The sequence below is a fragment of the Chelonia mydas genome, chromosome 14, assembly GCF_015237465.2.
Source record: "Chelonia mydas isolate rCheMyd1 chromosome 14, rCheMyd1.pri.v2, whole genome shotgun sequence".
NCBI lineage: Eukaryota > Metazoa > Chordata > Testudines > Cheloniidae > Chelonia > Chelonia mydas.
The window spans coordinates 39,835,561-39,857,898 of NC_051254.2; the positions used below are offsets into that span (position 1 = coordinate 39,835,561).

General features: G+C 54.1%; 2 protein-coding genes across 4 annotated transcripts in view; both read right to left on the reverse strand.

Moving 5' to 3' along the window:
* LOC119567774 (C-type lectin domain family 2 member D) overlaps positions 1-4,666 on the reverse strand; it is a 55,097-nt gene extending 50,431 nt beyond the window's left edge. Inside the window, exon 1 of the mRNA XM_043528260.1 lies at positions 4,385-4,666. Coding sequence (XP_043384195.1) covers positions 4,385-4,458 — 74 coding nt within the window. The 5' untranslated portion in view covers positions 4,459-4,666. The remainder of the gene's footprint in view (positions 1-4,384) is intronic.
* A 3,266-nt stretch (positions 4,667-7,932) lies between these two features.
* LOC119567775 (C-type lectin domain family 2 member D-like) overlaps positions 7,933-22,338 on the reverse strand; it is a 38,762-nt gene continuing 24,356 nt past the window's right edge. For 2 of the 3 annotated variants that reach the window (XM_043528298.1, XM_043528299.1), the window contains exons 2-6: positions 15,769-16,025; positions 14,578-14,664; positions 13,261-13,448; positions 12,415-12,518; positions 7,933-9,153 (exon numbers count right to left, since the gene is read on the reverse strand). In XM_043528298.1, coding sequence (XP_043384233.1) covers positions 9,003-9,153; positions 12,415-12,518; positions 13,261-13,448; positions 14,578-14,664; positions 15,769-15,862 — 624 coding nt within the window. In that variant the 5' untranslated portion in view covers positions 15,863-16,025 and the 3' untranslated portion in view covers positions 7,933-9,002. Of the gene's footprint in view, positions 9,154-12,414; positions 12,519-13,260; positions 13,449-14,577; positions 14,665-15,768; positions 16,026-17,190; positions 17,334-22,338 lie in introns of those variants that run through there. The other variant, XM_037915082.2, reaches the window with a different exon arrangement.

A 22,338-nucleotide genomic window follows, 5' to 3' on the forward strand; every position in this document is an offset into this window, starting at 1 on the left:
TTGGACAAATGACCAGGGATGAGTATATAAATATTGCTCGGGCATGCAGGAGTGAAATCAGGAAGGCCAAATCACACCTGGAGTTGCAGCTAGCAAGGGATGTTATGAGTAACAAGAAGGGTTTCTACAGGTATGTTAGCAACAAGAAGAAGGTGGGCCCCTTTCTGAATGAGGGAGGCGACCTAGTGACAGAGGATGTGGAAAAAGCTAATGTACTCAATGCTTTTTTTGCCTCTGTCTTCACGAACAAGGTCAGCTCCCAGACTGCTGCACTGGGCAGAACAGCATGGGGAGGAGGTGACCAGCCCTCCGTGGAGAAAGAAGTGGTTAGGGACTATTTAGAAAAGCTGGACGAGCACAAGTCCATGGGGCCGGATGCACTGCACCCGAGAGTGCTAAAGGAGTTGGCGGCTGTGATTGCAGAGCCATTGGCCATTATCTTTGAAAACTCGTGGCGACCAGGGGAGGTCCCGGATGGCTGGAAAAAGGCTAATGTAGTGCCCATCTTTAAAAAAGAGAAGAAGGAGGATCCTGGGAACTACAGGCAGGTCAGCCTCACCTCAGTCCCTGGAAAAATCATGGAGCAGGTCCTCAAGGAATCAATTCTGAAGCACTTAGAGGAGAGGAAAGTGATCAGGAACAGTCAGCATGGATTCACCAAGGGCAAGTTATGCCTGACTAATCTAATTGCCTTCTATGACGAGATAACTGGCTCTGTGGATGAAGGGAAAGCAGTGGACGTGTTGTTCCTTGACTTTAGCAAAGCTTTTGACACAGTCTCCCACAGTATTCTTGCCAGCAAGTTAAAGAAGTATGGGCTGGACGAATGGACTATAAGGTGGATAGAAAGCTGGCTAGATTGTCGGGCTCAACGGGTAGTGATCAATGGCTCCATGTCTAGTTGGCAGCCGGTATCAAGTGGAGTGCCCCAAGGGTCGGTCCTGGGGCCGGTTTTGTTCAATATCTTCATAAATGATCTGGAGGATGGCGTGGATTGCACCCTCAGCAAGTTTGCAGATGACACTAAACTGGGAGGAGAGGTAGATAGGCTGGAGGGTAGGCATAGGATGCAGAGGGACCTAGACAAATTGGAGGATTGGACCAAAAGAAATCCAAAGAGGTTCAACAAGGACAAGTGCAGAGTCCTGCACTTAGGACGGAAGAATCCCATGCACCGCTACAGACTAGGGACCGAATGGCTCGGCAGCAGTTCTGCAGAAAAGGATCTAGGGGTTACAGTGGACGAGAAGCTGGATATGAGTCAACAGTGTGCCCTTGTTGCCAAGAAGGCCAATGGCATTTTGGGGTATATAAGTAGGGGCATTGTCAGCAGATCGAGGGACGTGATCGTTCCCCTCTATTCGACACTGGTGAGGCCTCATCTGGAGTACTGTGTCCAGTTTTGGGCCCCACACTACAAGAAGGATGTGGAAAAATTGGAAAGAGTCCAGCGGAGGGCAACAAAAATGTTTAGGGGACTGGAACACATGAGTTATGAGGAGAGGCTGAGGGAACTGGGGATGTTTAGTCTACGGAAGAGAAGAATGAGGGGGGATTTGATAGCTGCTTTCAACTACCTGAAAGGGGGTTCCAAAGAGGATGGCTCTAGACTGTTCTCAGTGGTAGCAGATGACAGAACAAGGAGTAATGGTCTCAAGTTGCAGTGGGAGAGATTTAGGTTGGACATTAGGAAAAACTTTTTCACTAGGAGGGTGGTGAAACACTGGAATGCGTTACCTAGGGAGTTGGTGGAATCTCCTTCCTTAGAAGTTTTTAAGGTCAGGCCTGACAAAGCTCTGGCTGGGATGATTTAATTGGGGATCGGTCCTGCTTTGAGCAGGGGGTTGGACTAGATGATCTCCTGAGGTCCCTTCCAACCCTGATATTCTATGATTCTATGTCTCTCTCCCCCCACACCCTCCACATGTGTATTCCTAAAGACCTAATCATCTTTATTTATACCTCTTCTGTACCCCTCTAACGAGGGCTTCATACACATCCCCAGGGGAAGGGGAGGGCAAATGAGTGCACCCCACACTCAGAGAGAACTGACCTGGGAGCGATTTCTAGACAGGGTTGAAAATTTTTTCCAAAGGAAGGATTATCTGTAGAAAAGGGACTATTTTTGGAATGCAAGGGATTTTCGTGAAAGATTGTCAAGACTATAGGAATTTCCTGGTTTCACAATATTGTTCTGACACTTTTAAAATCAATCTTTTGTTCACTACATACTCTCTTCCATGCCTCCACCCCCTTTCACCCAAAACCTGAGTTTGTTCTAAGTGAAAAAATGCAACTAAACATTTTTGCAAAAACGTTGATATACATTTAAACATTTGATGAGTCCCACCCCAGAGATGGCTGCATTTCAGCACTGGACGAGCGATCGCTGCACATTGTTACTATATGGCTGTCAACCAGCTGCTGCACCCAACCCCAGAGGCAGTTATATTTCAGTACTTGGCAAGCAATCCCTGGGCAACCTTGCTGCATGGCTATTGCCAGCTGTCCCAGCCCAGGGGTGGCTGCATTTCATGCACGGGGGCTGTGATATACCATAGGGATTAGGCAAGCTGAGGACTCAGAAGTAGACCTAAAAACCCTGTATCTATGGAAACTGAGGCAGTAACACACCTATTCTCCTTTCAGGTATTTTGTTCATCCCTTGACTGGTGACACATGTGAAACTGGATCATACCAGCTTCAGGGTAGAGACCATGCAGTTCTAACTAAGTGTCTCTGTTAGGGGGCTTATTCCTTCACCCACTTACTTCCCTGGTCCTTCTCGCATGAACAGAGAGCAACAATACCCGAAGTCCAAAGGTGCAAACAATTCGATGTTTATTGGGGTGAACTTCCAGCAAGCATGATTCCAGTTTCCTTCCTTAGTATCCTCCTTCCCAGCTCTGACACCACAGAGCCTTACACCTGTGTCCCTGTTCCCATTCCTGCCCTTAGCCAAACATGATTCCAACTTCCTTACTCCCATTCCCTGTTCCCATCTCCCCCTTTAGCAAAACATGATTGCAATTTTCTTACCCCCATTCCCATTTCCCTCACCTGCATGCCCACCCCCACCCACCTACTTCCTGATTGACTGCAGACTATATAGTAAAACTTGAGTTCTCCTTTGCTATACCTTAACCAATCATTTTCCTGAAATTTAACTAACCAATCCTAACATATTGTAACATGATTATGTACCCAATTATATCCCACCACCTTAATTAGTTTACACCCAGCAAAATTAATTATACAGCAGACAGAAACAATCACAGAACCAGACAGAGATTATACAGACAAACAACAGCAAAGTGGGAACTATAATGACAAAACAATACAGAAGTGAGGATTCCACATCCCAGTATTGATAAGGGAGTTCTTGCCAGACAGGATGCTATCAAACTAAGTTTCCTTTACATTTTCTAGGCACTTCCCTTTCTCTGGAGGTGATAGGCACTATCAGGACAGGATTGTATTCCTAACAGCCCAATAGCACCTTATTTCAGTGTGACTAGTTTGGAATGTGAGGCTGTGACCCTTCGCTTCCCAGCTTATGGCTGCCTCTGCTGCTTAGCCAAAGGCCTTAGCCTAAGAACAGGGCCCCAGACTGTCACAGTAAGAGAAGGGCTTTACACCGGCAGACAGTGATTTTGATTCTTTCTTTTGTACCTCTATAACTAGCCAAGTGATAAGAATACACCTAAATTCTTAGAGTATAGGCCTTTACAGACAGGCCTGAATATCTATATCCTAACAGTCTCTACAGCACCTAGCACAGCTCTTCAGGGCAGAGACAGTCTCTTACTACACACAGATACAGCACCGAGCACAATGGGATTCTGTTCTGCTGGGAGCCATAAATCACTGAACATTAAATCCCACCAAATGAGGGTAAATCCATCCTCATCATCGTATCCACTCATTATACTCCACACCTGAACATAGCCATTATATGAATAATATACCCCCATATCTCAATGTCTGTACTTTGACTCGTTAAACTTTTACCCCCAATCGGAGAGATTGCAGATTATGTATTCCTTACGCCATCTGTTCCTAAACCGAATTTCGCACCCCTTGATAATCTGTACCTTATTCCCTGATAACCAGAAACTTCTGTGCTTAAACTCTGTACCGTTTTCTTTTTACTTCAACATCATCTTAATAAAATTATTAAATCTGCAAATAATAGTACATCATGTGTCCTGGGAGGCCCTTTAGCCCACCTTTGGGGGCTGTAAAAACAACAATAGGGCTGCTGCAATATCAGGGTCTCCCAAATAACCTCTGATCTCCACCCAAGCCCATGTCCCCCTTTGCAGAGCAGGGGGTTGGGAATCAGTTTCACAAGCCACTGCTACATAGGAAGATCACAGCTTACCTCCTCCAGGGACTCCATGGCTGCAGCACTCCTTGCAGGTCAGGTCCCTGCTCCATCTCCCCCTCTCTGTGCATTAGCTGAGGGGGGAGCCCGAACTCCCCTCTTCACACACATCATGCCTTCCCCCATTGCTAGTGCAAGGAAAAACCCGCGAAAAAAGCCAGCCGCAAGGGGACTGCAATACACACAGGGGCGTGGCCATATACTCTATTAGCATACTGATCCTGGATTGGACAAGGCACCAAGCGCCATAACTACATCCCCTGTTGAAATGAATGAAACTTTACCGGCGTGGCGGGACATCTGTAATGACACTGATCAGATTAGCACAAAGCGCGCCAAATCCCTTAAAGGGGACAGAGCCCTTTACTTTACCCCTCCTACGTGTGCAGCAGGGAACAGACAGCATGGGCCACTGCAGTGTCTAACAACCTGCCACGGCAGTAAGGGACCCAGGGGGTCAAGCACGTGATTTAGAGCCATGATAGAAGCCTCCTGGCTCATGGCCACTTCTTGCTTGCTGGTTGCCGGGGGCCAAAGAGGACCAGAGCATGCAGATCATACGCAGCAGTCAGGCAATGACCAAAACCTGCTGGATTATGCAGGGCCCATGGCTGGCTGGCTGCAGGGCTGGGACAAAGACCCAGGATAGGCTAACAGCCGTGTTGCAGCCACTTGACCTAGGGGGCAGTGTGCGGGGAAAGGGGGAGCGAGAGAGGCTGCTGGGGCTTGCAGGCTGAGGCCCTGATTCCAGGCAGATGTGGGGAGCTGGTTTAGGTCACATGGTGCATGGAGGGGGGCTAGGCTGAAGGGTGCAATCTGACCCTCCTGCCCCCCATCAGTGTTTCACCTCTCAGAGGTGCATATTGATTCCAGGGGCCATGACTGCGGAGTTCATTCCCAGCTCTGGGGTTTCTTTATCGCAGTCGCTGGGGGCTGCTCCCACCTTCCCTCCGATGAAGTGAGCTGTAGCTCACGAAAGCTCATGCTCAAATACATTGGTTAGTCTCTAAGGTGCCACAAGTCCTCCTTTTCTTTTTGCGAATACAGACTAACACGGCTGTTACTCTGACACCTTCCCTCCGTGATTCTTTCGGTTTTTCTTCTTCTCCCTCCTCTCTTCTCTCTCTTTCCTTCTCCAGTTCCTGCTTCTACCCCAGTTCTTTCTCTCCCCCGTCCCCTTCCTGTGTTTCTCCTGTTTCCCCTTTTCTCAATCCTCCCTCCTTCCTTTCCTCACCTCAATTTCAATCTCCCTCCCCCCCCCCCCCCCCGTGTTCTCCCCAGACCCTTTCCTGAGTCTGCTCTGCATGCAGCCCATTCTCTGGGTGTGGGGATAGGAGGCTTTCAGGGGGAACCCTGCTCTCTGTGATGAGCAATGTGCTGTCCTTTGGTTTCCAGTGGACATTTTGTGCTATGGTTGTTACAGCCAGAAACCTTCCCTAACACTCTGTTTACATGGCTATCAACGCCACGCCACCCTCCCCTCCTCCTCCTGTGGCCCCTGGCCCTGAGCTGGGGGGGACCCCAGATCCCACCCAGAAATGGCGGTTACAGGGTTTGAGTTTTCTCACGCTGTTTTCAACGATCAGTCTGACTCCATTTCATGAATTGTCCATTTCCCTCCCCCCGCCCACAGGAGGAACTGAATTGAAACAAGAAACAAACAAAAGAAAAAGGAGGACTTGTGGCACCTTAGAGACTAACCAATTTATTTGAGCATGAGCTTTCGTGAGCTACAGCTCACTTCATCGGAGTGTAGCTCACGAAAGCTTACGCTCAAATAAATTGGTTATTCTCTAAGGTGCCACAAGTCCTCCTTTCTTTTTGCGAATACAGACTAACACGGCTGCTACTCTAAAAGAAACAAAAAGGATCCATCAGCTCCACACGCTGCCAACTCATTTGCGGAGGGGTTTGGAGGCAAGGGGACCCGCTCCCCAGCCTGGCATAAGGGGCCCCTGATCTCGAGGGGGGGATGGGACTGTCTCTCACTGTGTCTCTGTGCAGCGCTCAGGACAATGCAGCCCTGACCTCAAGAGCTGAGCTCTAGGTGCTACCATAAAACTCACAGTCATTTATAAGTGACCCAACTGCGTCTCCTTCAAGGCCCTGAAAGCGTTAAATTTCAGACACTGATTTTGAGTCTCTCTCTCTTGTTTAACCCGACTCCTCCCGCGAGAAACAAGCCCCCCCTTTTAAATAAACGGTGAATCACGTTCTAGCAGTGTCTGGCTGGGACATGGAGTGAAGGGCAGACGTGGTTGTCTGGCTCACTGCCCCCCAAAATGGACCCAGCTGAGGGGTCCTGTTCTCTGCACCTGCAAGCTCTGTGTTAGACCACGTTCCTGTCGTCTAATAAACCTTCTGTTTTACTGGCTGGCTGAGAGTCCCGTCTGACTGCGCAGTTGGGGTGCAGGACCCCCTGGCTTCCCCAGGAGCCCCGCCTGAGCGGACTCGCTGTGGGAAGCACACGGAGGGGCAGAGGAGGCTGAATGCTCCGAGGTCAGACCCAGGAAGGTGGAAGCTGGGTGAGCTGTGTGTCCTGAAGACAAGCTGCTCACAGAAAGGCAACTGCCCCAGAGTCCTGACTGGCTTCATGGGGAGCAGTTCCAGAGCATCGCCCAGGGACTCCGTGACACTGGGGTGGAATGGAAGGGGTGGGGTTCCAGCAAACATGATGTACCCCAGATTTCTATAGACAGGCATGTAGAGTGCATGTGTGTCAGCAGAAGGAGAGGGGGTGGGAGGGATAGGTCAGTGGTTTGAGCATTGGCCTGCTAAACCCAGAGTTGTGAGTTCAATCCTTGAGGGGGCCATTTACAGATCTGGGGCAAAAATTGGGGATTGGTCCTGCTTTGAGCAGGGGGTTGGACTAGATGAGGTCCCTTCCAACCTTGATATTCTATGTGACCTGATTTCATATTCTTGCAACTGCATCCATGTTTTCTTTAACTGTGGCCTCATAGCAGGTAGGAATTTCCTCCCTACTGGGAGCGAGTGTAAGTTGGATCTTGCTGGGTAAAGCCAGTTTTTGGCCCCACCCTCCCACACTCCTGCTGCCTAAAGAGAGAACCAGTCTTGCTGTTCCCAGAGCATGAACAAATTCTGAAAAGTGCTCCCAAGGCAAGTTCCTTCCTGACCCTCGTTAGGTTGGATCGTGCCCTGAAGCATGAGGGTTTATAGCCCTTCCCAAATTTTTTAGTGATTACTAAAACAACCTTTAGTATCTAACTCTGGATACTCACCTCATCCAAATAAAATTATTCTGGGAATCTTGCCAACTTCTTGGCCTCAACAACATCCTGGGGCAATGAGTTCCGCAGGCTAATTATGCATTATGTAGCAGAGCATTTCCTTTTATAGCATCATCTGATTTTCATCTAATCCTTTATTCTAAGCTGATTTTTAAAACCCTGATCCACGGTTTGTTCCTTTCCTGCACAGCTGTGTTCATGGCACACGCTTATGGACCCAGCTACCTTTCTCCTCCAGTCTCACCCACCTAGTTCCTTCTTGTATCCCACTTCCTCCCCTGCGCTCTGAGCTGCTGGAGATCAGCACTTCACACTCCTTAATGCCTTAATTCACTCCCCTGTCTGGTGATTTACACAGTCACAGAGGCTGCCAAAACAAATGCTCCAATATTACCTTACAATGTGGGATACAGAGGTCAGAAGAAATTAGATTAATGCTGCAGCAGCTCACAAGCATTCAATAAAGGCTGAACACAGTCTTATAACGCTAATACCTATCTTAACACACAGGTGAGCCAGCCTGATCCCAGCTGTGTATTTCTCAGGGTCCCCTTGAGACATGGGGACTTTGGCATGACCTGGCACCTGGTCTGTCTGTGTCACACCGATCCCCTCCCTGCCCTTTTCAAACCCACTGGGCTCCAGGAAGGGAGAGAACAGACATTTCTCCTCTTACTCCTACGTTCCAGGCCCTAGGTATCCCACAAGGAGTGTAACAGGGGGTCTACTCCCTTGGCAGGTGCAGCGCTCTTAAAACTAAAAATGGAAAATTAAAACCAGTTTAAAACGTTCATGCTTTTATCCAAAGCAATATCTGGCAACAACAACAACAAAAAAAAAGGAACTGGAGGTGTAAACCTGTAAACTTCAAAATCAATTGGGTTTCCAAAAGACCCCAAAAACTGACCCATAAAAGAACTTTGTTAAAAAATTCCTGAGGGGCGAGGGGGGGGGGGGGCGCGGGAATGTAGAACATCCCCCCTCAGCTCTATTCCAGACCACCAAATGGGAACGAAGAATATTTTTCAAAGATTCCATAGATAATTTTCTGTAGTGAAAAGCTTCTGTGGGGGAATGTCAGGGCAGTGAAAGCTGAGGCTGGTGCCTTGGCTCAGTTAGGCAGAGTTCCTGGTGCAGCTGAGGTGGGTTGGAAAGGCTGGATTTGAGCCGTTGCACTGGCGGAAAAAGAGACGGCGTGGGTGGGGGGGACAAGATGTGCAAATACCATCACTGGTTTTCACCTGAATCCACAGTGCTCTGCCCAGTGATGCGCAGAGCATTCCTCGATATTCCAGAATTGCTCAGATGTCATCTTGTAAAGAGATCAGTCTGGCTTTTCCGGGACTAATTCCACAGTACTCTCCTTACGAGCCCCCTACCACGGCAGCCTCCTGTGCCTGTGTAAATGCATCAGGTTTGGTGCAGATCCAGTGTCTCTCACTGCTGCATCGCAAGCTGCTGACCCCATTCTCATCATTCAGATACGCGCAGTCTCCTCCTCCTCTTATCACAAACCTGCAAGACAGAAGCCAGGGAGCTGGTGTCAGGCAGGAGCTGGACATTTCCCATCAGTCACAGGCAGGGAGAGAGGCTCTCGCACAGTGCAGGGAGCTGCTGCACTCACAGCCCCTCACGATTCCCCTTCCTGCACCTGCCACAGGCCCCAGCTAGAAAGGGGGCAGTGGGGCAGCAAGGCCAGGAAAGGTTTGAAGATCAACTGACCTCCATGGAGCATTTCTGCCAGGTGGGTATTAACCCAGTTCCTACTCCGTCCCCCCCGGCCCCGCACACCCAGCTGGGTCTGGATGGGCCCCTGCAGGCCCAACCCACCCAAACTGCCCCGGGCGCAGGTTCCAGGTGACTCTCAGCATGGCGAGGAGCAGCAGTAATGCCGCCCAGAAGAGCTGGGTCCAGGGCTCCCTGGACAGTTTACATCAGCTCTCAGGCCAGAGGCCTGTCAGGACAGGCTGTATTGCAGGGGGCGGCTGCAGTGAAATGCCAGCAGCACAAACCCAGCGGCCATGGGGTGACCCCAGCCACTCACACAGAGCTTCCCGTGAGAGCTGGAGGACAGCGCTTCCCACCTGGGAACAGGGTGGGGTCCAGGCCCACAGGCAAATCTTCCCCCATGGTCCCATCCTGGCTACTCACAGTAGGCATGTGCTGGGCTGGGAGGAGGCCCAGCACTACTCTTTGGGCAGGCCGGGATCTCCCTGCCCTCAGGCCAGCAGCCTCTGGCTTGGCGTGAGATCTGTCCCAGAGAAGGGAGAACCCAGCCCACAGCCACCTGAGCAGATGGCTGTGGGTGGCTCCCCCACCAGCATCACCCCAGAAGAGCTCTGAGGGGATGGCAATGATGCACCCAGAGCCTTCTGCTGGGGTGGGCGCCCACAGGGTGGCAGATTTCAGGGTTAACACCCCACTGAGATGCCTGTTTACCCAGTTCCGGTAAATTGGCGTCACATTAGCTATCCTCCAGGCATCGGGTACAGAAGCGGATTTAAATGATAGGTTACAGACTACAGTTAGTAGTCCTGCAATTTCACATTTGAGTTCCTGGTCCTGGTGACTTGTTACTGTTTAGTTTCTCAATTTGTTCCAAAACCTCCTCTAATGACACCTCCATCTGGGACAGTTCCTCAGATTTGTCACCTAAAAAGGACGGCTCAGGTTTGGGAATCTCCCTCACATGCTCAGCCATCAAAACTGATGCAAAGAATTCATTTCGTTTCTCTGGAATGGCATGGTGCCAGCTGCGGTGTGGACAGACCCCAAACAGGCCTGCTAACAGACGGGCTCATGATGCAATCACAAAGACAGACTGCTGCCGACATCAGGGCATCCTTGCTGGAATATGTGAAAATATCTGACTGGGATCAAACAACAGGTCATCAACTGACTTGTTTTCTAAGCCTCCTCTGGGCATGTTTTCCAGCTTCCCATCAATCGCAAAGGGCTTTTTTAAAAATGCCATTCAGCTGTAAGTACCTAAGACTGGCCACATGGGTCAGACCAATGGTCCATCTAGCCCAGTGTCCTGTCCTCCGATACTGGCCAGCAGTAGGTGTTTCCGAGGGTATGAACAGAACAGGGTCAAGATCGAGTGATCCATCCTATTCACACCCAGCTTCTGGCAGTCGGATGTTTATGGACACGCAGAGCATGGGGCTGCATCCCTGACCTTCCTGGCTGATCGGAACTGGTCGAGCTATCCTCTGTGAACTTGTCTACTTCTTGTTTGAACAGAGTTATACTATTGGCCTTCACAACATCCCCTGGCAACAAGCTCCACAGGTTGACTGTGTGTTGTGTGAAGAAATACTTCCTTTGGTTTGTGTCAGACCCGCTGCCGATTCATTTAATTGTGTGACCGCTAGGTCTTGCGTTACGTGAAGGAGTAAGCAACACTTCCCTCTTCACTTTCTCGACCCCACTCATGATTTTATAGACCTCCTATATCCCCCCCTTAGTCGTCTCCCCTCATAGGGAAGCTGTTCCATATCTCTCATCATTTTCGTTGCCTGTCTCTGCACCATTTCCAATTCTAACAGATCCTTTTTGAGATGGGGCAACCAGATCTGCACACAGTGTTCCAGGTGTGGGGTTTCCATGGATTTATACCGTGGCATGATGATATTTTATGCCTTTTTCCTCTATCCCTTTCCTAATGTTTTTTAAAGGAAGCTCATTTTTTGCCTCTAACCACCTCTTTTACTCCGCTGTTTAGCCATGGTGGCATTTTTGTGAGTTTTTTTTTTTTTTTCTTTAAATTGCGGGGTATACATTGAGTTTGAGCCTCTGTTATGGTATTTTTAAATAGTCTCCATGCAGTTTGCAGGCTTTTCACCTTCTAACTGTTCCTTTCAATTTCCATTGAATTAGCTTCTAGTTCCCCTTTCTGAAGTTAAATGCTACTGTGGTGAATTTCCTCTGGCATTCCCCCCCTCCGCAGCACAAGGATATTACATTATGGTCACTATTACCGAGCAGTTCAGCTACATTCCCCACTTGGACCGGACCCTGTGCTCCGCTTAGGCCTAAATCAAGAATTGCCTCTTCCCTTGTGGGTGCCAGGATCTGCTGCTCCAACAAGCTGTCATTGAGGGTGTCTAAAAATTGCATCTCTGCATCCCATCCAGAGGGGACATGTTCCCAGACAGTATGGGGATAGTTGAAAACCCCCATTATTATTGGGTTTTCTGCTTTTGTAGCCTCTCTAATCTCGGTGAATTTCACAGTCACCATCCTGGTCAGTAGTATATTCCTGCTGCTAGATTCTTATTCTTCAAGTGTGAAATTTCTATTCTTAGAGATGCTAGGATACAGTTGGATTCGTTTAAGATTTTTACTGTACTTTACTCTATGCTTTCCTGGACATGTAGTGCCACTCCCCCGCCAGCATGACCTATTCTGCCGTTCTTTCAGTGCTGACGGTCCAGGGTCAAACCCTGCTATCGGCTCAACTGGCGTTTGGTTATTTGATCACACCCAGATCCCACTGAAATCCCTCTTGGGATGTCGTCTGGGCCATCTCTACTGTACCCCCGTTCTCATGGCAGCCCCAGGCACTCAGCATTGGTGACTATCAGGCATCTTTAATGCAGATGGCCCCACGAAAGCCAGACAGATCTGAAAGCTTTGGCCAGTCTCCCAGCAGACAACACTTGCTTCCACCCATCACTAATACACAGAGTACATAGCACTGACTGGTGAGTCGGCTGAACTCGCTATCTCGGAGGCCAGGGACCCAAAGCCCAGGGAATTCAGAGGACTTACAGGTTGTTGAATTTGGTGCCATTGGCCCATTTCCAGAGCTGCCCAGGGTCCCTCCGGAGGCCGATCCAGTGGTCAAATGTGCCTTTATAGCGCAGCAGGAAAGCCTAAACACAGCAGAGGGAGAGGTGGGGTCAGAGCACAGGCTCTGTGCACCAGAGAATCACAGGGATACACTGAAGGGCTCTGTTTTCAGGGAACGGCTGGGGATTTTCACCTCCCTCTCGCCCAGCTCCAGGTAATTCAGTATTAACTTTCCCATCCCAAACCCAGCTCCCCCTCACACCAATCTGCCCGGGGCTGGAGCAGCTCTTGGGTGCTGCCGGGTCTAAGCTGCCCCCGCACCTCTCCATAGAAGGCCACATTCTGTGTCAAAGCCTCGCCTTACAGAACAGCTGAGCTCCCCTCCCCGTCACAGGGGAAGGGGAAGGAAAGAGCCCAGCTCAGCTCAATAAGGGATGCTGGGAATGGCCAGAGATGAGACAAGAGCCACCAAATCCTCAGCCAGAAGGGGCCAGGGCTAAGAGGAGCCCCCCCCTCCTCATCTGGCTACCCAAGAGCACTGGCTCTTCAAGTCAATCGGGGATCTCAGTACCCCTTTGGCCCCATGCCACCCAGAAGACACTCAAGCCAGCCTAGCCCGAGAGAGGGGCGGTCTCCTTTTGAGAGGGCTGACAGGGAGTGATCCCCACAGTCAGACACGGACACTGGAGGTGCCCCGGGCCAGCCAGCCAGGCCTGGCATTCAGCAACTGGAAGCTCATTTCCTCAGAGCTGCTCCTCGAGCCCAGGTTCTCCTGCAGCAGCTGCTGAGCCAAGACCAGAACGTTGCGATTCGAGCATCTCTCACCATTTCCTGCTCACTGTTGATCTCAGCCAGGGAGGCGCTGAGCGCAGAGCAGTAGGTCAGGCTGTAGGTCCAGTTCCTTTTGGCCTCAGAGAAATAGTAGCATTTCCCTCGGTATCCGATCCAGCCGTCTGGGCACGCGGGGCCAGCAGGGGGGCCCAGATCAGCTGACAGAAGCTGAGGTATCCACACTGAGAATGAGACAGCGACACGTGGTGTGAGTGAGACCCGCCACCCACCGAGGAGAACATGGAGAGATCAGCCCCTGCGCCCCAGGCTTCTGAGACACCTCGAACCAGGGTGGGTACTGAAAGGCCGTGAGGGAGCCAGGAGGACGCTGGGAATCCAGCCCCAGAGGGGGGTTATCTGACTCTGCTCTCCCTCTCTTGGGTTCACATTCAACAGGGATGCAGCTGACAAACCGCTCATGCCATGAAGCCCAGGACAGAGAGCTGGGCCCAAGCTCATTGTTACAACACGGGGTGGGCAGAGAGCTGCAGAGGGAGGGGACAGTTACCAGGGGGCCAGCAGGGGGGCAATAATTAATGGGTAGGAGATTAACTTCAACATGATTTGGCAGGTCTAGTACCCCAAGGAGTTCTGCTAGCCTGGACTGCTGCCCCCTCCCCCTGCTCTGCGCTTTGCTTCCCTGGACAGGCAGGTTGAGATGAAGATGGGAACAAACTCCCTTCCCTTCAGGAGACCGAACGCCCGCTGCCCGGCCTGTCCAGCGCAGCCAGCCAGGTTCCCGGTCACCATAAACAGCTGCCATCTGCACTCGCACACACTGTCTGTGCAGGTGGGGACGTCAACAGCGCGACGAGACCCTGCCCTGCCGAGGTCACCAAGGGGTGGGTTTCACGCTGCGTTAACCGAGGTGTCGGTACTGCGTTCCACGGCTCATTTCAGTGACACGCCAGCACCTGCCCAGCACTGGGCACGACCCAGGGATGCAGGAAGGCCAGGCTGGCACCTCAGGGCGACACGTTGCAGGCAGAGGGCCCAGCTCATTGCTGCCCTGCACCGTCAATCACCCCCACTCTGCACGGGTATCAGCGACCGTGCCTGGGGCCCGGCAACAGTCACTTGGACCCAGAGTGCTGAGAGATGGGCTAGGGGGAGCTAATGTCAGTCCCGACACAGAGAGTGCCCAGGTGCAGGGCTCTGGGAGGGAGCAGGAGGGGGGTCTTGGAGGAACATCCCCCAGGAATCCTCTGTCCCAGGGGCACAAGCCAGACAGGCCAGGAGGAGAGACTGACTGTGGTGGCTCCAGGGGGAAGGGGATGTGCAGAGAGGGGGAAGGGAAGGGTGAGAACTCACCTGCCAGGACAATGATGAGAACTAACAACATGATTGCGAGGGCAACTGCGAGCACAATTGTACGTTTCTTGTAGTTACAACGAGGGTCTGAAACAGAAAGACCCGTCAGGCAGGGCCGCGAGGACACGTCTCCCCGACAGCACCAGGGCTGGAGCTGCCTTAGAACAGTGGTTCTCACCCACCGGTTCGTGTACCCCTGGGGGTAAGCAGAGGTCTTCCACGGGGCACATCAACTCATCGAGAGATTTGCCTCACGTTACGACAGGCTACATAAAAAGCACTAAGTCAGTACAAGCTAAAATTTCATACAGACAATGACTTCTTTATACTGCTCGACAGACTATACACGGAAAGGTTCAGCGTTGATAGTCCAATTGATCTATTTCATAATTAAATACGCAACAATCAGAGAGAGTCAGCAATTTTTCAGGAATAGTGGCTGTGACACTTTTGTATTTTTATGTCCGATTTTGGAAGCAAGTTGTTTGTAAGTGAGATGAAACTTAGGAGAGCGCAAGACAAATCAGCCTCCTGACAGGGCGACAGTCATCTGGAAAGGCTGAGAACCACTGGACTCGAACATGCACCGTTCTGCCGATTGCTCCTTCCCTCAGACGCTCTGGGAGAGGAGCCCAGAGGGTCAGGCCGGCTGGGGCTGGCAGAACAGCCCCTCCTTCCCCTCAGCCCAGTGCCCTCCCCTGGGCACTCCCAGCCAGGCTGCCAGGAGGCCTGGTGAGCTCAGGGGCACAGAGATAAGGACCCGCATGTCCTGGTGGCAGTTGCTCAAGCTGTCCCCCCACCATCCCCACCCCCATTCTGCCCCCTGCCGAGCGCTGGCTGGGCCCACGCTGCTGAGTGCCCCTGTCCCCGCACACTGGGGTCTCACACTGGCCATACACAGCAGAAGGGGGGAGAACGAACCAGGCAAAGATGGGCCAGGGCTGTCACAGGGGGTCTAACACATCCAGCCCAGGAGGGCCCTGCACAGCACCATGGCGACCACTGTGTCTGGCAGACAGCAGCTGTGAGCCAGGGATCGGTGCCCTGAGAGCCCCTGGGGGTAATCCAGTCCCTGCTGCCCACAGACGGGGGGTTGCTGGGCACTGGCTGCTGCCACTGAGAGCCTGGCCCCAAGTGGGGCAGCCTCAGTGTCTCTCTCCAGCCTGTTCCCAGGCAGCGACACCCCATTACCTGGCTCCCCTCCAGTCTCCAGGTGTCCCTTGCCCTCAACAGGCCACTCCTGCAGCGGCTCTTCACTCCAAGCAGGTCCAGCTGCTGGCCCCATGGTCTCTCTCAGCGACACTCAGGCTGCACACGCTGCTGCAGGCGCTGGGCTGGGGTCGGCTCCTCTCTGTGACCGGGTCCGATTCAGCAGCAGCGAAGCCGAGCTGGGGTGGGGGTCCTGGCCCTGGCTCCCTGCACACCCTGCTCCGGACTCTCCAGCCGATCTGAAAGTCGAGATGGACCCAGCAGGACAGGTCAGTGGGGGGTGGGGCGCGATTTGTGGTTTCTCGTTCCCTGCCCAGCAGCCCAACCCCATGCCAGAGGCGGTGCCATGATGACTGAACCCCTTTAAAAGCCATCGGCCCCTCTGCCCCCCAGGGCTTCAGAGACCTGATCTGCTACGGACCCCACCCGGCGGGCAACACCCACGCGTGACAGGCACCCAGCTGGGGTTGACAGGAGGAAAAAACCCTTCCTCCCCACACAACTCCTGCAATCGAGAGCAAGTCGAGAATCCTAACAGGAGTGGGGAATTGGTGGGCGGGGGGAGAGAACCAGGATGGATTGAGTAAAATCAAGGCAATTAATCACCAAGTCCAACGCCTCAGCTGAAATGATCAATTTTAATCAGCTTATCAATTTACACTTCAGTAATTTTCTAAGGCCAAGTGCCCACTCAGTGGGTGACAGAACCATTAAAACTTCATGTCCAAAATTTCCCCCCCGGGGGGTGGGGAGGGGCGGGGAAATTGTGTGAGTGGCCCTTTCCTTCCCTCTTTTTCATTGGGAACGCAGGCAGGGGGAGGATGCCCGTGGGAAGCCCAGCCTGGGGCCCCCAAGGTTGGGGGTACAGGGAGCAACAGTGCACTGATGCCCCCCCCCCCCCACTGGCTTGGGGCCATGGGAGGGGAAGGGCCCAGGTAGCTCCATGCTGCACACAGGTGCCCCACCCCAGCGATCAGAGCAGGGGGGTGGGGAGAGCCACCAGACACATAAGACAGGCCCTGCCCCCAGAGGAGAAGGAAGGGGGAAAAAAGAGAGGCCCCCCGCCCAGCCCGGGGAGGGACAGAGGTGCGCCCCCCGCCCAGCCCAAAGAGGGGGAAGACACAGACGGCCACCCCCCCGCCCAGCCCGGAACCCGGACGGGGGAGGGGGAGGGGGAGGGTGGGCGCACCCCAAGGAGCCCGGACAGGGGGGAGGGAGGGGGGTGGGCGCACCCCAAGGAGCCCGGAAAGGGAGAAAGGGGGGGACAGAGGCAGAGTGGGGGGATAGAGAGCCCCCCCCCAGCCCGGAGAGGGGCGATTCCCAGCCCAGGGGTCGGGGTCCAGCCCCTGCCCCCCCCGTCCCACGCTCCCCTCACGAGCCCGGCGCGGGTTGCACGTTTCTCACCAGCTCAGGAGCGACCGTCCTGCTCCTTTAAGGCCCCATGAAAACTCTGACTCATTCCCGGCTTTCGGGCTGGTGCGGTTTCAATTTTCCATCCCCAGCCCCTGGTTAAACCTCGCGGTGACTCCGCCCCGCCCATCCTGGCGCTTGTGGCCAATGGGGAGAGAGAGAGAGTCTTATTAGCATATCTTTGGGTGAAAAGCCCCCCCACATTTCCTCCCAGCACATTTTGCACCAGTTTCTGCGGTTTCCGGGCGTTTTTGAGCCTCGCGGTTTCAATTTTCCTCTGTGCCTCCCTTGCAACGTCTCCGGGGCGGGCCTCCGTCCCCCTCTCCCCCTCCCCGGGCTGGGTGGGGCCTCTGTCCCCCTCTCCCCCTCCTCCTCTCCGGGCTGGGGGGGGCACTGTCTGTCACGGAGTGTGCGGGAGTCCAGGCCCTGCACCCCTCGTCCTGGGATTCACTGAGACTCTCAGCCAGCCAGTAAAACAGAAGGTTTATTGGACACCAGGAACACCGTCCAAAACAGAGCTTGTGGGTACCCCCAGGACCCCTCAGTCAAGTCCTTCTGGGGGAGCAGGGAGCTTAGACCCCAGCCCTGGGGTTCCCTGTGTTCCTCCACCCAGCCCCAAACTGAAACTAAACCCCCCCAGCAGGCTCCCTCCTGCAGCCTCTGTCCACATTCCTGGGCAGAGGTGTTACCTCCCCCTCCCCCTCCTGGCTCAGCTGACAGGCTCTCAGGTCTCCCATCCCCAGGGCACATTCCCAGGTCAACACTCCCCCCTCCCTGCTGCGTCCCATCGTCACATCTCTCCCCCCTTTGAGACTGAACTGAGCGGGGTGACTGTGACCAGTGACCTGGGGAAGTTCGGGGCCCCCTCTCCAGGACAGCGCATCCGCTATCCGGTTGGCACTTCCCTTCACGTGGACCACGTCCATGTCATAATCCTGCAGGAGCAGGCTCCATCTCAGGAGCTTGGCGTTGGCTCCTTTCACCTGGTGCAGCCAGGTCAGGGGAGAGTGGTCGGTGTAGACGGTGAAGTGTCGCCCGAAGAGATAGGGCTCTAGTTTCTTGAGGGCCCACACCATGGCCAGGCATTCCTTCTCGATGGCCACGTAGTGTTGCTCCCGGGGTAGCAACTTCTTGCTCAGGTACACGATGGGGTGTCTCTCCCCCTTTTCATCCTCCTGCATTAACACCGCCCCCAGTCCCATGTCTGAGGCATCGGTGAACACCACAAAGGGCTTGTCAAAGTCTGGGTTTGCCAGAACTGGGCCACTGACCAGAGCCTCCTTCAGCGCCCGGAAAGCCTCCTGGCACTGCTCGGTACAGATCACCTTGTCTGGCTTCCCCTTCTTGCATAGCTCAGTGATGGGGGTGGCAATGGTGCTAAAGTGGGGCACAAACCTTCGGTAGTATCCTGCCATCCCAATAAAGGCTTGGACCTGCTTTTTGGTGTGGGGAGCGGGCCAGTCTCTGATCACCTCCACCTTGGCTGGTTCCAGCTTTAGGCGGCCGCTCCCCACCCGATGGCCCAGGTAAGATACTTCAGCCATCCCCACCTTGCACTTCTCCGCTTTTACTGTCAGCCCAGCCCCCTGGAGTCGGTCCAGCACTTGTCTAACCTGGGACACGTGGTCCTCCCAGGTCTGGCTAAAGACACAGATGCCATCAATATACGCCACGGCAAAACTCTCCATCCCCCTCAGTAGCTGGTCCACCAGGCGTTGGAAGGTGGTCAGCACTCCCTTGAGGCCGAAAGGCAGGGTCAGGAACTCATAGAGCCCCAGAGGGGTGATAAAGGCCAATTTCAGCCAGGCATCTGCATCCAGCGGCACTTGCCAGTAGCCCTTTGTAAGGTCCATGGTGGTAAGGTACCGAGCTCCTCCCAGCTTGTCTAGGAGCTCGTCAGGCCTGGACATGGGGTAGGCATCAGATACAGTGATGGCATTGAGCTTCCGATAGTCCACACAGAACCGGACCGACCCGTCCTTTTTGGGGACCAGCACCACCGGCGAGGCCCAAGGGCTGGCAGATGTCTGGATCACCCCCAAAGCCAGCATGTCCCGGACCTCTCTTTCCAGGTCCTGAGCAGTTTTCCCTGTGACTCAGAAGGGGGAGCATCTTACCGGCGGGTGCACCTTAAATAGGGTCCCGCCCACCCCTGTCAGGGTCAGGTAGGTGTTGGGCACCACCCGATCTGGGGCCACCACCTCGGGCCGGGCCAGTGTCACCTCCGTGCCCATATCCCAGTGTCCATTGACCTTCCTCCCGTCCACCTCCAGGGGAACAAGGCAGTCTCTCCGGAGGAACAGCCCCGCGCCCACCCTGTAAACCGAGCACCCTGAGTCACGAGCATCCAGCCCTCTGGCGGAGCTGGCCTGGGGTACTCTTCCCTCCTGAGCAGGTGGTAAACTGGCAGCCCCCCTTGCCTGGGTTGTCTGCCCCTCGTCCAGCTGGGTCCCTACCCAGTTAACCCTGGGTAGGTTGGGTCTGCTCAGTCTGTCCCTGAGCCTGGGGCACTGGGTCCGTATATGGCCTCTCTGGCCACAGTGATAGCGGCTCAGGTCACGTTGGTCCCCTCGAGAGGGTCGGAGAGGCCCGACGCCAGGCGTTCCCCTTTGGAGGGGGTTCTCCCTATTTCCTCGCTGGGAGGTCCCCTGGTGACTCTCTCTCTGCATCGGGGGGGGCCTGTTCTTTTGGGACTCCTCCCGGCTACCCCCTGACCGACTGTTCACAAACTCGTCGGCCAGCTGCCCTGCGTGCTGGGGGTTCTCGAGCTTTTTGTCCACCAGCCACAGCCTCAGGTCGGAAGGGCACTGTTCATACAGTTGCTCCAGTACGATTAGGTCAAGCAGGTCCTCTTTAGTTTGGGCCCCCGCTGCCCACTTGCGGGCATATCCCTGCATCCGGTTGACCAGTTGTAGGTAGGTGACCTCAGGCGTTTTACGCTGACTCCGGAACCTTCTCCGGTACATCTCGGGGGTCAGCCCAAACTCACGGAGCAGGGCCTGTTTGAACAGTCCATAGTCCCCTGCCTCCAACCCTGTCATTTGGCTGTACACCTCCACAGCTTTGGGGTCCAGTAAGGGGGTGAGAAACTGGAGCCTGTCTGCAGGGTCAACCCTGTGCATCTCACAGGCATTCTCAAAGGCGTTAGGAAGCTATCTATGTCCTCCCCCTCCTTCCACTGGGCCAGGAAGCACTTATCAAAGCTCCTTGCAGTCTTGGGTCCTCCCTCACTCACCGCAGCCGGGGCCCCACTGCTCCTCAGCCTGGCCAGCTCCAGTTCATGCTGTCTTTGTTTCTCCTTCTCTTGACGTTCTCTCTCATTCTCCTCCTGCTCATGCCTACATTGTTTTTCATGATCCTCCAGCTCCCTCATTTTCATCTCCCTCTCCCATTCCAGCCACATCTGCTCCAGGGATGGGGAGCTCCGCCGGGAGGATCCCCTGCTGGCTGCCGGGGTCAGGGTGCCCTCAGTATTCGCTGGGCTTCCCCCCACCCCTCCCCCAGGCATAGGTAGGAAGGGTCTCGGGATGTCCTCGGCAGCAGTCTGACCCCTCCCAGCCCGGTCAGGCCCCAGGGCCCACACTGCGTCCACCGGGCGGCTTCCCTCAGGGTCAGGGATCAGGTCATCCAAGCGATCCCTCTCCTCCAACTGGGCAATCAGCTGTTCCTTGGTGGTCCTCCCGATGCGCAGCCCCCTCTGCCTGCACAGCTCCACCAGGTCGCTGTTAAGGCGTTTAGCATACATCTCCCTGCTGGCCACTCGCAGGCCAGGCAGCTTTCTACGGTTTCCAGAAAAAACCCCTCGTGTGCCAGTCCTTCTTGAGGTCACCACCTCTTTGCCAGGGTCGAGCTGCAGACTCCTCCGCCCCTGGGACCGCTCGCTGCAATCCCCCGGGGGACCGTGTTACTGCAAAAGTCCTTCTCTCTGGTCACACACTCCCAGGGGTTAACCGCCCCCTGAAACCGTCTCTCTCTGAATCTTCAGCATGCCTGGTCCCCGTCAATCCCCCTTCGTTTTACTGCTCCCCAGTCACTTACTGCAGGAAGCGCCGTTCATGGGGTGCAGTACATCCCACCGCTACCACCAGTTGTCACGGAGTGTGGGGGAGTCCAGGCCCTGCACCCCTCTTCCTGGGATTCACTGAGATTCTCAGCCAGCCAGTAAAACAGAAGGTTTATTGGAACACAGTCTCAAACAGAGCTTGTGGGTACAACCAGGACCCCTCAGTCAAGTACTTCTGGGGGAGCAGGGAGCTTAGATCCCAGCCGTGGGGTTCCCTGCGTTCCTCCACCCAGCCCCAAACTCAAACTAAACCCTCCCAGCAGGCTCCCTCCTGCAGCCTCTGTCCACATTCCTGGCAGAGGTGTTACCTCCCCCTCCCCCTCCTGGCTCAGGTGACAGGCTCTCAGGTGTCCCATCCCCAGGGCACATTCCCAGGTCAACACTCCCCCCTCCCTGCTGCATCACATCTTCACAAGGGGTTCCTGTGGGGCGGGAGGAGCTGCCACCCCGCTCCGGCTAGCTGGATCTGGAGAGAGAGAGAACAGGGAGAGGAGAGTGCGGTGAGGAGTTGGTGCCCAAGGGTCCCCCTGCCCTGCTCCTAGCTCTGGACCCCCATTGCAGGGGTATCTGTGGGTGTGTTCAGGGAAGGGCCTGGGGATCTGCTCCACCAGGGCTGAGAGTGTCAGAGCAAAGCGACTGTAAAACCGCTGAGTATTTTCAATGTTGCCTCACCCTGAATGTCACTGATCCCCCAGTTTATAATGCGTCTCCACGGCCACTTCTCCTGCTAATTTGAACTTCAGGGAACACATCAAATCTCTCTCCTGTCCCCCACAGCTGATGGGTTTGGGCCACTGCCAGGGCCCTCTACACTGGGGTTAACATCTGGATCCTGGCCAAGCTTGTTCTAGCCCATGTGGCCAACCCCCAGTAACCAAAAATCACAAGTCAGAGCCCCGCAAAACCATCAAATTGGCTTAAACAAGATGAGACTTTGAAAACAACTTTGGGCTCTATTCTTGATCTCCTGGTGGTGGAGCCTTTAGGGGTCACCTTTTCAAGCTTTTCTCCCCAGCCAGGGGGGCTAGAACAAGAAAAACTGACAACACTGGCCAATCCCGCCAAAATCTTCAACCAGA